Source organism: Saccostrea cucullata, unplaced genomic scaffold (assembly GCF_032062105.1).
Source record: "Saccostrea cucullata isolate Sc308-1 unplaced genomic scaffold, CSIRO_AGI_Scuc_v1 ctg6613, whole genome shotgun sequence".
Taxonomy (NCBI): domain Eukaryota; kingdom Metazoa; phylum Mollusca; class Bivalvia; order Ostreida; family Ostreidae; genus Saccostrea; species Saccostrea cuccullata.
In genome coordinates this window covers 19,771-33,628 of record NW_026928635.1, presented here as the reverse complement: position 1 = coordinate 33,628, position 13,858 = coordinate 19,771, and the positions used below count along the sequence as shown (strand labels likewise).

At 33.2% G+C, this 13,858-nt stretch overlaps 1 protein-coding gene across 1 annotated transcript; it reads left to right on the top strand.

The window, feature by feature from the left end:
• Positions 1 to 6: 6 nt before the first annotated feature.
• Positions 7 to 12,338, top strand: LOC134278239 (protein mono-ADP-ribosyltransferase PARP15-like). The gene is made up of 13 exons (XM_062760556.1): positions 7 to 139; positions 468 to 689; positions 841 to 928; positions 1,034 to 1,162; positions 1,505 to 1,570; positions 2,195 to 2,374; positions 2,643 to 2,840; positions 3,256 to 3,509; positions 4,218 to 4,593; positions 5,188 to 5,339; positions 8,398 to 8,460; positions 9,676 to 9,847; positions 11,333 to 12,338. Exons 2-13 carry the CDS (start codon positions 519 to 521, stop codon positions 11,611 to 11,613), a joined length of 2,130 nt encoding a protein of 709 aa, XP_062616540.1. The 5' UTR covers positions 7 to 139; positions 468 to 518; the 3' UTR covers positions 11,614 to 12,338.
• Positions 12,339 to 13,858: the final 1,520 nt, after the last annotated feature.

Here is a 13,858-nt window from a genome sequence, read left to right as displayed (position 1 = left end):
AGACGAATGTGATACAAAGTACAAAGATGGAATAGATCCAGGGAAGGTAGCCATTACAAAGGGAGGCAACCTCAGGTGTAGACAGGTGTATCATGGGACGATCAAAAGATGGGACCATTGGAAAGGGGATGCTCTTGGGGTGAGTACTGTAAATCATTTTTTTGTGAGAACTTTATTTTTTTCCCTAATTACACATGAGAATTTGCTTGCAAAAGTACTATTCTTGCACATATAAATATTACTCGAGATTGTATAGATCAATAACAACAATTTTTGAAAATTTTGTCTTACCAATCTCACTAGAATAAGGTACATGTATTGCAAAAATTTAGTATAAGTATAATGGTTTTACGTATAGACCACTTTATTATTGTTTAAAGAGTTCTGAATCAGTGACAATTTTCTACTGAACTTCACTTGCAAGAAATTTAGCATGAGCAAAGTCAACCATTTATTTTTTTTTTCAGAAGCTAACAGATTTTGTAAAAGAATGTCTTAGAGTAGCAGACTTAAACCAGATGAGCTCTATTGCCTTCCCAGCCCTAGGTACAGGCAGACTGGGCTATCCTCCAGAACTAGCTGCCAAGACAATGTTCAGATGTTGTAGAGAATTCCACAGTAGAAATAGAGACACCAGTCTAAAGGAAATATTATTTGTGATTTTCTACAAAGACGCAGACATTCTTGAGGTAAACAAAAATTTTTACAACATCTTCAACATCCAAGTGTTTGTAATGACTTAAAGTACCAGTATTTCCGTTTTACAACAGGATTGATTAAAACATATTATTTACATGTATGTTAGCATGAAATTTAATTGATTAATTGATTTTGAATCAGGCATTCAAAAAAGAAAGTGAAAGTGGGGGTGCAGAGACAGGACGTCCTGAATACAACAGACACAGGAGAGAGAGAATACCATCCTCAGGTGATATATAATGAGTCAAAAAGATTATAATTAAGAACTGGTTTATGTAATGAAGAAAGTCTCAATGGAAAACAATTAAATGAAGAATCGTGTTTACTTAATTAGATACAGCGAGTGGTGATGGAAGGAGGAAAATAAATAAACTGAACGTAGAGGTCAGACAAGGGGACATAACTAAGGAGAGAACTGACGCCATTGTCAACAGTATAACGGGAAGTCTGGATTTAACTAAAGGTATGTGAATTATCTATGTTTGAGTCAGACTCATTTCATAAAAACTCTTTGTAGATTCTTTATGTATATGAGGATATAATTATTTTGTTATTTCATGAGAAGCACCACTGGCAAAATAAAGTATCTTATAGGTTTATTTTTTCTGAATTCAGTGTAAAATCTCTAGATTAACCATACATTTGTCAATTATTGTTTTCACAATTTGACATCTAAAACCCATTTCATGATATTAAATACTAATGTGAAATAAGTAATAAACAGTATAGCAAAGTGAAAACCAGAAAGCTCCCACCCTATCTGTTTCGAGATGATTGTATAATTATGTCTCTGAGTATTTTGTAGGTGCTGCCTCTAAAGCCATTCTAAATGCAGCTGGAGACAGAATACTGACTGAATGTAACAGGGGAGGTATGTATAAAGCATAAGCCACACTATTATTTATACTTTCAAGAAATATTTTTGAAGTCTTCAGGGTCAAGAAAAACAACAAAGAAAAGTGATTATAAAATAAGTGACATCTCTCAAAATAACCTATAAACAATGCAAATCAGTGAACAGTGCATTAAACATGACATCTGAAAAGTTCAGAGATAGGATCGGGTGCCTTGGAGAAGCAAGCATCTTCTGTCTACTGGTTTGTACAAGTCTTAAGCTGTATGCACTGACATGTAGACTGAATAATCTATTATCAAATGCAGTATTAAAAAAAAGGTTTTATAGATTAGATTGCTTTGAAAAGTTTAGAATTCTTGGTACTTTCTTTGTCTCTTAATTGTGAGAGATATAGGCTGTAACCTTCCTCCCCCCCTCTCCAAAAAAAAAATAAATAAATTAACAGAAGATATCTGGTTAAGTGTTACCATATTGTCATTTTGTTTTGCAAAATTTATCCTTAGCACAAAAGTTTATTTTCTATCATGTTTAAAGCAACATTTTTTTTATACATTGGGCAAGATTATATATATAGTTATAATTTAAGTTGAGTACTAAGTGTACCATAGATAAACAGGAATGGGGTGTTTTGTGTTGTAGCCCAGTCTTTCTCATCAGAAGGCTATGTTGTTACATCAGGAGGGAGGATGGCTTGTAAGTACATCATTCATGTGAAGGCTCAAAGATCAGCTGAGGAATGGGAGCGAATGGTGGCCAAGGCACTGGCTCATGCTGATAAGACAGGGTGTAGGTCCATATCCTTCCCAGCCCTAGGAACAGGTGAGAGAAAAATTTTTTTGTAGAATTTATAAAAGATCAAGCAATAGACACTCATTTTTGTATTGTCAAAAGAGACCAGTTGGTGATTTTCAGCCAGGTTGTATCTCAATATGTAGAGCACCTGACTTGAGATTTAGTGGGTCCAGGTTTTAAATTTTCATCTTGTCCATCACTTTTTTCTCCTCTCCCTTTACAACTACATTAAGATGCTACTGTATCACTACTGTGACAACGCACTGTAGCCTATATATTTCTTTATTTCTTTCAGGAGTGAGAAACAGTGATCCTGCAGATATTGCCAAACACATGTTTAAAGCCATGAGGAAGTTTTCACCGGAGAATCTGGAGACAGTGCGGGTGATTGTATTCCAGAGAGACATGGTGTCAGTATTCCAGTCCTCTCTGGATAACCTACCCCAAGGGCGTTTCACACAGTTGAAGGATTTTGTCACTGAAAAAATCAAAGGTATCACAAGATTTTAAGACAATGTTATCGGAAAAAGATTGTATAAAAATAATTAAACAAAGCAAAAGGTAAAAGATACTTTTTAGAGAAACATTATGAAAATGTTATTCTGTGTAATTAGAAATGCTTATTTTTATAGCAAGAAGTACAGTGAAACTGTCTAAATTGACACATGTGCAATCCATTTCTCTGTGAATTCTGACCTTTATTTTCATTTTAATTATACTATTTTCCATGCTTTTTGTTTATACTGTTTAATCTGACACTCTTACCTAAAACATGTTAACCAGAGCATGTCATATTAGACAGGTTATGCTGTTTTTTTAATAATATACATGATTGTATATGATTATAGAAACGGCTTAGGCAATAAGTATATCATTTTTTGAATAACTGGTATCAATTTTTTTTAAAGATGTCATTGGGTCAGATGAGGAAGAAGATGATAATAATACAAGCAGACCATGGCGTGGACATAACAATCATGGCCATGGATATAGAGGTCAAGGACATGGTCAAGGTCACAATGATGAAAGGATAACTTTCCTGATTCTCTCTAACTCTAAAGAAAACATCAATAAAGCCAAAATTAACTTGGAAAGAATACTTAAGAGTGAATTTGAAAGGAAAGAAATTGATGTGTCAAAATACACATTTAGTAATAGCCAGGTAAGGGCAGATAATCAGTAAAACAATATGCTACTTGTCTTAATATATGTGTTAACATGTCTTCTATGCAAATTTATTATAACAACACTTAAAAGAACAAAATCAAAGCTTTTGAATTTTACAAAATATTAATGTTTGAGAAAATGATCGTGCAATTATAGTTTGGAGTCAAATATGTTTTAAGAATTGCATGAATTCAACATTATTATATAATATTCACATCCACCGAATATTTTCTCCTTTATTTCTTAAGAAAACCCATTGCGTTAATCACTGCATGAACTACATTAGGCATGTCACCTGTACAGATTTATTGATCAGTGGCTGTTCCATCAATGAAACATATAAAGACGTATCATTGATACATTAATTAAACTTTTGAATCCTTCTTTAAATGATTATTTAAACAGATATAAATATAAACAATAAAATGTCTTTCTTTGTTTGTTATTACTGGAAAACGGTCGGAGTTATAATTGCAGAAAAAATTTACATAACCCGCTTATGCGGGTTATGTATTTTTTCTGCAACAGCTGCTTCCATTAATTCCAGTAATAACAAACAAAGAAAGCATTTTATTGTTTAAGTGAATAGTCTTGAATGAAAGTAAAACTTAGCAATACTGAATGTATTGGTAGAGGAAATTGCCAAAAGTATCTCAGAAGAGGAGTTGTTTTAAATTATTAAACCAGAAGAATTGTTTTGTAGATTGACGAAATTAAAAGACTCGCAAAAGACACTAAAATCATAGTCAAAGAAGGAAAAATTGAACTGCAGGGAACAACAGCAAATGTAAATGAAGCAGCTGTAGCTATTTATCAATATCTACATGAGGTTAAGGACAAAGAGAGTGCTAAAACAGTCCAGAAATATGTCAAATGGCAGTACGAATCCGCACCTGATAAATGGTACACATTTAGGGACGACGTCAATTTACAGATAGAGAATGCGCATCAGGCCAGAAAGGATTCCTGTACCGTTAAAGACAACACTGGAACTGAATATGTTATTGACTTTAAAAAGATGGAGGAGCATGAGAAAAACAATTCTAGGAAGAAGTACAAGATCAAACGAGTAGATAAGGGTAAGTTTGAAGAGTACTGTAAATTTACTTGTAGTAATATTGCAGTAAGTGAGCAACTTTTGTGCAATTTTGTGCTACTTCCTGTCTGCTAATTTAAGCACATGCTAAATAAATATATTGATTGATATAAATGCATGTACATATAGGAGCTTTTCTCCAAATCCACTTATATGCATGAATATTTACATTTCCAACTGCTTTTTCTTTGGTTAATTTGTTGATGTACATGTGTTTACAACTGAATGTAAATTTTACTAAGTGAAAGATCAAATACCTGCATGTCAATTACTTTGGCTGTAATTGTGTCTGAAATCACTTAATTTTTAAATTAAATTGGAATAAAAACAAGAAGACATATGAAATTATTTGTTCAAAGGCAACATTGACAAAACAGCTATTGTATCGTGGTTATAGTACAGGCAATATTCTAGTTGTACATGTAATTGTATACAGATGATTTTTAAAACCCTATATAATTAACCATCTTATATGACTTTTAGAAAGAGTGAATTATGAATAGTAAATTACTAAACATTGATGAAATACACATACATGTACTTTGATGGATTTATTGATTAAATTTATAATATTAAGGTGCTTCCTCTGTTGGACTGCCAGCCAAATGGGTTCCTATGAAGAATCACCAGACTATGGTTGAGATCACCTTAAAACCTGGGGACAACGAGTACCAGCTAGTCATGTCAAAGTTCAAGGCCTCTAGTCAAGGAGCTGTCTCAGTGTCTGAGGTAAGACATCTATAACACTGTATAAGTTGAATTTTTAGGGAGGATTTAATTTTGGCATTATAAGGGTTGTTGCTGAGATAGCCAAAATTGGATATCACTGAAAATTAACTGCAATTTATTTGTAATAGCTTCTTAAGTGATCATATTAAAAAAAAATCGCTAAAATTACATCTTGCTAAAAATGAAATACCAATTTTAAGGAGAAATTGCTAAATTTATATCTTGCTAAAATTTCCACTCTGTCTACAAAAATGAGGAGAAAATATACATCACCTCCATTTCCTCTTATCATTAAATATAAAGCTATTTGAGTGTTGGCTAGGTGAAGTAAAGTAGAACAAGAGGCCCATGGGCCTTATAGGTCACCTGAGCATTATGCAACAACTTTCCAGTGATTGAATTTGATTCATGTTTTAATCCAGATGCTATGGCATTCACAATTTTGAAATAGGCACCATTGATCATCATAACAATACACTTAGCAGTTGCTAAGTTTGTTTACTTAATACCCATAGGCAGGGTAGGGGAACAAAAAATGCATTTCAAGTAATCAGTAATATTCAGCATGATCAGTAATGCCCCAATCACACATGAACCCCTGACCCTTAGGCCTAGATCCACACATTGCACAATTTTTGAAAAGGCACCCTTGCTTTTCAAAAATATTTGATAAATACCAAGGAGCAGATTTCAAACAATTCATCCAGTTTCAGTATATAAGTACAGTCCCCCCCCTCCTTTATGGTACCCCTGACCCTGGGGCCTTGAAATTCATAATTCTGAAAGATTAGGACCCTTGCTCATCATAACTACATAGGTACTGTAGTTCATCTGCTTAATACCAAGGAGCAGAGAAGAAAACTTTCAAAGATTTAGTGTATTTTCACTGTATAATCAATAGAGCCCCACCCTATCACTGGAACCCCTGACCCTGGGGCCATAGAATTCACAATTTTGGTAGAGGCACTCTTGCTCAACATAACTATGCACTTATTTAGTTTATTTATTACCCAGGAGCAGAGAAGAAGATTTTCAAAGAATTCATGTATTTTCACTATATAATCTATAGACCCCCCCCCTTACACCAGAACCCCTGACCCTGGGGCCATCGAATTCACAATTTTGGTAGAGGCACTCTTGCTCATCATAACTATGCACTTATTTAGTTTATTTAATACCCAGGAGCAGAGAAGAAGATTTTCAAAGAATTCATGTATTTTCACTATATAATCTATAGAGCCCCACCCTGACACTAGAACCCCCGAACCTGGGGCCATCGAATTCACAATTTTGGTAGAGGCACTCTTGCTCATCATAACTATGCACTTAGTTAGTTAATTCAATACCCAGGAGCAGAGAAGAAGATTTTCAAAGAATCCATGTATTTTCACTATATAATCTATAGAGCCCCCCTCCCCCTTACATTTGTACCTTACACAAGAACCCCTGATCCTGGGGCCATAAAATTCACAATTTTGGTAGAGGCACTCTTGCTCATCATAACTATGCACTTATTTAGTTTATTTAATACCCAGGAACAGAGAAGAAGATTTTCAATGAATTTATGTATTTTCACAATATAATCTATAGAGCCCCCCCCCCCTTACACCAGAACCCCTGACCCTGGGGCCATAAAATTCACAATTTTGGTAGAGGCACTCTTGCTCATCATAACTATGCACTTAGTTAGTTTATTTAACACCCAGGAGCAGAGAAGAAGATTTTCAAAGAATTCATGAAATTTCACTATATAATCTATAGAGCCCCACCCTAACACCAGAACCCCTGACCCTGGGCCATAAAATTCACAATTTTGGTAGAGGCACTCTTGCTCATCATAACTATGCACTTAGTTTATTTAATACCCAGGAGCAGAGAAGAAGATTTTCAAAGAATTCATGAAATTTCACTATATAATCTATAGAGCCCCACCCTAACACCAGAACCCCTGACCCTGGGCCATAAAATTCACAATTTTGGTAGAGGCACTCTTGCTCATCATAACTATGCACTTAGTTTATTTAATACCCAGGAGCAGAGAAGAAGATTTTCAAAGAATTCATGAAATTTCACTATATAATCTATAGAGCCCCACCATAACACCAGAACCCCTGACCCTGGGCCATAAAATTCACAATTTTGGTAGAGGCACTCTTGCTCATCATAACTATGCACTTAGTTAGTTTATTTAATACCCAGGAGCAGAGAAGAAGATTTTCAAAGAATTCATGAAATTTCACTATATACTTATTTACCCCCACCCTAACACCAGAACCCCTGACCCCGGGGCCATGAATTTCACAATTTTGGTAGAGGACTCAATGCTGATTACAATCATGCAAACAGTTTGACTGCTTGATGTCCAGGAGTAAAGAACAAGATTTTTAAAGATTGCACTAATTTTAGTGGTTTTTGCCCCACCCCTCAGGCCCCAGGGGGGCAGGGCCCATGAAATTCACAATTTTTGTTCCCCTTCACCCATAGATGCTATATGCCAAATTTGGTTGAAATTGGTTCAGTGGTTTCAGAGAAGAAGCTGAAAATGTTCAAATGTTAACACACGATGAACGACGACGGACGAAAAGTGATAGCAATAGGTCACCTGAGTAAACTCAGGTGACCTAAAACTAATCAAAATATTCCTGGCCTGGCAACCATAAACTAAGAATAGAATTAAGTAAAAAAAAATTTTTTTAATATAAGCTTATCGTTTATAAAACATAGTTCATCCAAAATTTGCAGGATTGTATAATATTTCAATTTTAAACATACTGTAAAAATCTTATTTTATCATCAGAATTATTTCAAATGTTATATTGATTTGAAATTTGAATTAAGTCTTTTCTCAGTTTATGGTCTTAGATCCTGAACTTGAAGAGATATCCATTTGGGTTATAATAAACTCCAAGTACTGAATCACACATTTTATTTTTTAGTTTCATAATAAACAAATATGTGTTAAAGCATATTATATAAAATATCATGTGCAAAGAATAGTGTAGTATAAAAAACATAAGCAAATCATATTTCATGGTTTTATATTTTTATCATGAAATAGAAATTATACAGGAAGTTGAAGACTCAGTTATCAGCTTCATACGAGATGTCAGACATTGTAGAGGTTGGATTTCAGTTAATTAAAGAATGATGTCTGGTGCATGTAAATGATTCAAAAATCCTCACATCAGTGATGAAAAAAGGGGATTTTAATAGCGCATTTGATCTCAGAGATTGTGCAAGTCTTGTTCTGATCATTCTCTGTCTATTATCTGTCTTTTGTCCTATACTTATTGTTTTACCAGAATTCTAATAAACTCTTATCAACTGAAAAATGTGCAACACTTTAAAAGGTACATGTACTAAAACCTGTGTACATAAGGGTGACATCAGGCCCTAGGAGCTGGGGTGTGGTGGCTTACAATAATTTTGCTAGTACATGTATATATAGAAGTACAGAGGAAAATTCGTAGATATGTAATTTTAGGTCGTTCCCCCTCAAAGCGTGTGACCTTTTACTTTTTTATTTTCCTAGTCTTAAAAATTTGCTATTAAACAGCGGAGTTTGGAAGAGAAAAATTGAAGCAGTTTTTTCCCCTTTCTGTATATTCATTACAAAACCTTCAAGTTCAACTGATTTACATAAATTTGTATTTTGTTTTTAGCGGGTTTGTATCAAGTATCTGAAGATTATTCAAAAGATACTAATTTAAAATGTATTTTTCATTTTAGAATAGGTTAAGCAGATTGAGTGTAGATAAATACATGTAGGTGCTTGTAGGTGCTTGGGGATTAAACAAATCCTTATAAGTTTGCATGAAGTAAATTCAATTCTATACCCTATTCTTCTTAAAAATTTCACAACTAAGGTAAATGCACATGTTCATTTCGTAGAGATGTGGCTTTAACCACTCCACCAAATACTTGCCCAGCAAGTTTGAATATCATAATTTCATGATATCATAAATGTTACAAAACTTGTGTTAAAATCAATTATTACTTACACTTGATGAGTTGATAAATTACCCTTTGTTTTCACAAGATATCATCTAGCATACCATCAAAAGAAATGAAATAAATGTAAGAAAAATGACAAAAATAAGCGATAAAATGTGTGTGAACATGTGTTATTGAAAAGGAATATGATTTTGTTTGATGCATGCGTAGGAAATGGCATAAGCATTAAAATGGGTTATTATGGGAATAAGGGTTAATCAAATATTACATTTTTCGATTAATCACATTTCCTCAAGGATTTTTTCTTAACCAAAAAATAATTTTCTTGGCATGCATGCATGATCATGATAATAGTGTGTTAATTGCAAAATTAATCACTTAGATACGAAGAGTGCAAAACCCATATCTGTATCAACAATACGCTGCAAAAAGGAAGGAAATTCAAGTGAAGAATAAAAAAGACCCTGAGCAATGGTTGTGGCATGGGACCTACCCAGAAACTGTGGACAAAGTGATTAATAATGGATTTAATCGAAGCTACTGTGGGCGACATGGTATGTATAAATTGTGTTGAGTTATGATCTCATGTTGAAGCTCAGGAGTATTTTACTGACTTGATGAATTGCTAACCTTGAAACCAATAGGGCTTTACAAGTAAAGTAATATATGACTGTTTAAGGACAAGATCAAAAGGTTTAAGTGTATAAAGATACAAGTGTTAGAAAAATTTGACAGCAGTGAATGAATAAAATTTCTCATATGACAATTGAATATGAGAGGTAAAATCCATTCTCAAAATTAATTATATATAGAAGATGCAAGCAAGGTCACAATTTCTATGAATAGAGCAAGATTCGATTTTACAAAGACAGATTTTTTTAAAGTAAAAACAATATTATTAAAGTTATTTCAGTGGAAATGGACGTACGTACATCTCACAGCTCTCATCAAATACTACCAGTACATATCTCGAATATAAAGCTTGTACTAGACACTGGATGCAATAAAATCATCTCCAAGGGGGATGTTTTATGAATACACAATTCAATGAAAATTTTTAGCTCACCTGAGCTGAAGGCTCAAGTGAGCTTTTCTGATCACATTTGTTCCGTCATCCGTCCGTCTGTAAACTTTTCACATTTTCACATTTTCAACTTCTTCTCAAGAACCAATGGGCCAATTTTAACCAAGCTTGGTACAAATGATCCTTGGGTGAAGGGGCGTTTAAATTATAAAAATGAAGGAACAAGTTTACTTACAAGGGGAGATAATCAAGAAAAGGCAAAAATAGGTAGGGGTCATAAAAAAATCTTCTCAAGAACCACTGGGCCAGGAAAGCTTACACTTATGAGACTTATGTACAGACTCTCCTAAATAGCTGCATAGGTTGGTACGAGTTTCCGACAGCTTAACTGACATTTTTCTACAAGTTGTTAAGGAGGAGAGTAATTTTGATTAGCTTAGGGTCTGGATTATAAAAATATTTTAAAACTTATCAATATGATCAAAATCACTGAGCTAAATTGCTATTAAAATGGATTAAAATAATTATTATAGTGCTTAAACAATGTGGAAATCACAAAACAATCACTTAATGTGGAAGCATCCTTCGGTAGTGTAGAAAATGAATTCTTAAAATTATGACCCCTGGGGGTAGGGCGGGGCCACAATAAGGAATTCAAGTTTTACATATATATATTAAGGAAAGTCTTTGAAGAATTGTCTTCTCAAAAACCACTGGGCCAGAAAAGCTGAAACCTATGTGGAAACATCCTAGGGTAGTGTAGATTTTAAAGTATTAAAATCATGAAAGGGGAGGAGGTAGGGGGCACGATTGGTATAGCAAGAGGGGAAATCTGGTAAAGAACTACATCAACCAAGTTACTCAGGTGAGCTATGTGGCCCATGGGCCTCTTGTTTCAAAGGTAATCCCACCTTCACTTACACATAGTTTACACTTTACATGTATGTGCACTTTCAACAAGACAGAATTAATGGTTGAACAATGAATTATAATTTTTTTAATTTACTATTTCTAGGTACGTCATATGGAGCTGGTGTCTACTTTGCAGTGAATGCTTCATACTCCCTCGGTTATTGTAGAGCTGACTCTAACGGACACAAACACATGTTTTCCGTCCAAGTCGCCACTGGTGATGCTTGTCCTGGAAGTAGTAGCATGAATGTACTTCCACCAAAAGGAGGCGCAGGAAGTCATGTGACTTACGATTCCGCCTCTGATAATCCTAGCAATCCTGTGATGTACGTGATATTTCATGACAGTCAAGCTTACCCAGCATATCATATAATCTTCAAATAATTCAGAAGGCTTTACTTTCTAATAGGTATACGGAAAACGCATAAAGTGCATGGATCATTATGACATGTCTAGTGCAATTATCATTGCAGATTTCACTTATTATTAACTATTTTCAATAACATATACTGTAATTGAAATCATAATATATGAAAAATGTCATCAAGTAAAATGAGTTCTTAGAAAAATCACTATGTGCATTTAAAGCCGCTTGGTCCGATTCTAATCGCTAAAAAATATATTCGTTTTTCTTCTTGAAAAATAATTGTCCATAAATTATTTTAACTTTTGTCAAATTATATCCCCAAAGTCTTTTTCTTTTTAAAGATATCAAAATTCAAAAGTTTAAAAAATAATTTTTGTTAGGTCACACAATAAATAATCCTTTGTTGACATTGCGTGAAGTCATCTTCGAAAAATTAAATTTATCGCTTACATGTATAACTCGTGAAGAACAAACCCGAGCATTTTTTCCACAACAAAGTGTACAAAGGCAATATTCTAAACCCCCTTTTTTCCTTTATTCTGTAAATATGCATATTAATATAAAAATTACTATGGATTATATTCAATTAATTCCTTAATTTTTAAAAGATATATCATGACTTGGGATTCTACTAATTGAAAAAAATAATCGGGTTTGAATTCTCTTCATAATTAGATATATCCGATAAAAGTATTTTTTTTCAAAGGTGACTTCAAAACAGATCTTAACTTCCTGTCAGAAACTGCTGTTTGTCAACAAGGTTTTTGGTCTATGTTTTTCATGTAAGGATTGTTGTAATAAACTATTAAATCAATCTTATATTTAATTTTTATATATTATCTATGTAATGACATACTTTTATTGTAAAAGATAAAATGTGCCTGTTTCGGATGAAGCGGCTTTAAGATACTTTTTTTGTAAATGATTGTACCCAGTTCATGTATATGAAATTTACAAGAAAGAAAGACATTTTCATTTAATATCAAAAGGCACTAACAATTAAAAAAAAGTTGAACTGCTGACTTATGGATTATAATCAGTTGCCCATGTTTTAAAACCATTTATTTTTGCTAAAACTTTTAAAATTGAGAAGAGCTTATGAATTGGCCAAATGTCTGTTTTCCATCTGTCCCTAAGCAGTTTTACCCCCAAAATTCTTTTCCTTTCATTAAAATATTTTGACAAATTATTTTATAATTTAAAGAAATGAGAAACAAGAAAATTAAGGAAAAGAGACTTCTGATTCCCTTAGTTCTGATATGATTGCAGTTAAACTTGATTCACTAGACTTGACTATGTGAAGATATAGTATATAAAAAGTAAAGATTATTTTTGCCATGCTTTAAATAAAGAAATCAAATATATTTCGTAAATCCTTCAAATTGCCAAACTTTTTTCAAGTTTTGGTGCCTTTTATTTAAACTTGATGTCATTGAAAAAAAAAACATAGGTCATTACACCTAAAACTCAAAAAAGTTTTAGTCAAGGGGCCATTTTTCTACTTCACTGTGATAAATACAAATTGATAGAGCTACAGTCTCATCAAAGCCTTTGGGAGGGACATCATTCTTCGATTTTAAAAACAATTTTGGCTTGAGCATGTGATATTTTAGTGCAATTTTCTTTCTCTCTATACTAAATAACTGAAAAATACACTTTTTAATACAAGTTTTATGTCAATCAGACCAACTTTAAAATAATGTTTCCTTGCCCTCTCTAAACTCAGGGTGAAAAAAAAATCAGATCGTTAGTGAGAATTTTTTCAAGAAAGTTTTAAATCAAATTCAAATGTTGAATTTTCAAAATCTATTTTCATGAATGCTTTAAAAAATAATTGCATGCCTCCTGAAGGTAAATAAAAAGTTTTGAGTCATGCAATTTCAGCCAATCGGGAGAGAAAACAAACATTTTTTTCCCTAAAAATGGCCTCCTGTATTATTATTTGTTGTAGATTTATTTTTGTTGAAATATGTTGTAGTTTGAAACAAGATGTGTTTGTAAAACACTGATGCCCCCGTATGGCAACATAGCAAAGATTAAGCTTTTATTAAATGCAAATTTAATTCATTGGTACCAAAAGTAGGGTATTCTCACTGGAAAACAATTGTGAAATTTGAAAGTAAGCTAATGTTAAAGGTTTTTAATAAGTACAAAAATCTCCAAGGTCAAGGTCAAAAGGTCAATGTAATTAGTATCAAATGAAAGGTCTTGCCACATAAAATACTTATGTAGAGCATGAAAGCCCTAGCCCTAACCGTTCAG

Coding starts and splice junctions, on each gene's coding strand:
- LOC134278239 (XM_062760556.1), top strand. CDS start 519: ATGAGCTCTATTGCCTTCCCAGCCCTAGGTACAGGCAGACTGGGCTAT. Junction 3,510..4,217: donor ACACATTTAGTAATAGCCAG/GTAAGGGCAGAT, acceptor ATTGTTTTGTAG/ATTGACGAAATTAAAAGACT. Junction 9,848..11,332: donor AAGCTACTGTGGGCGACATG/GTATGTATAAAT, acceptor TACTATTTCTAG/GTACGTCATATGGAGCTGGT.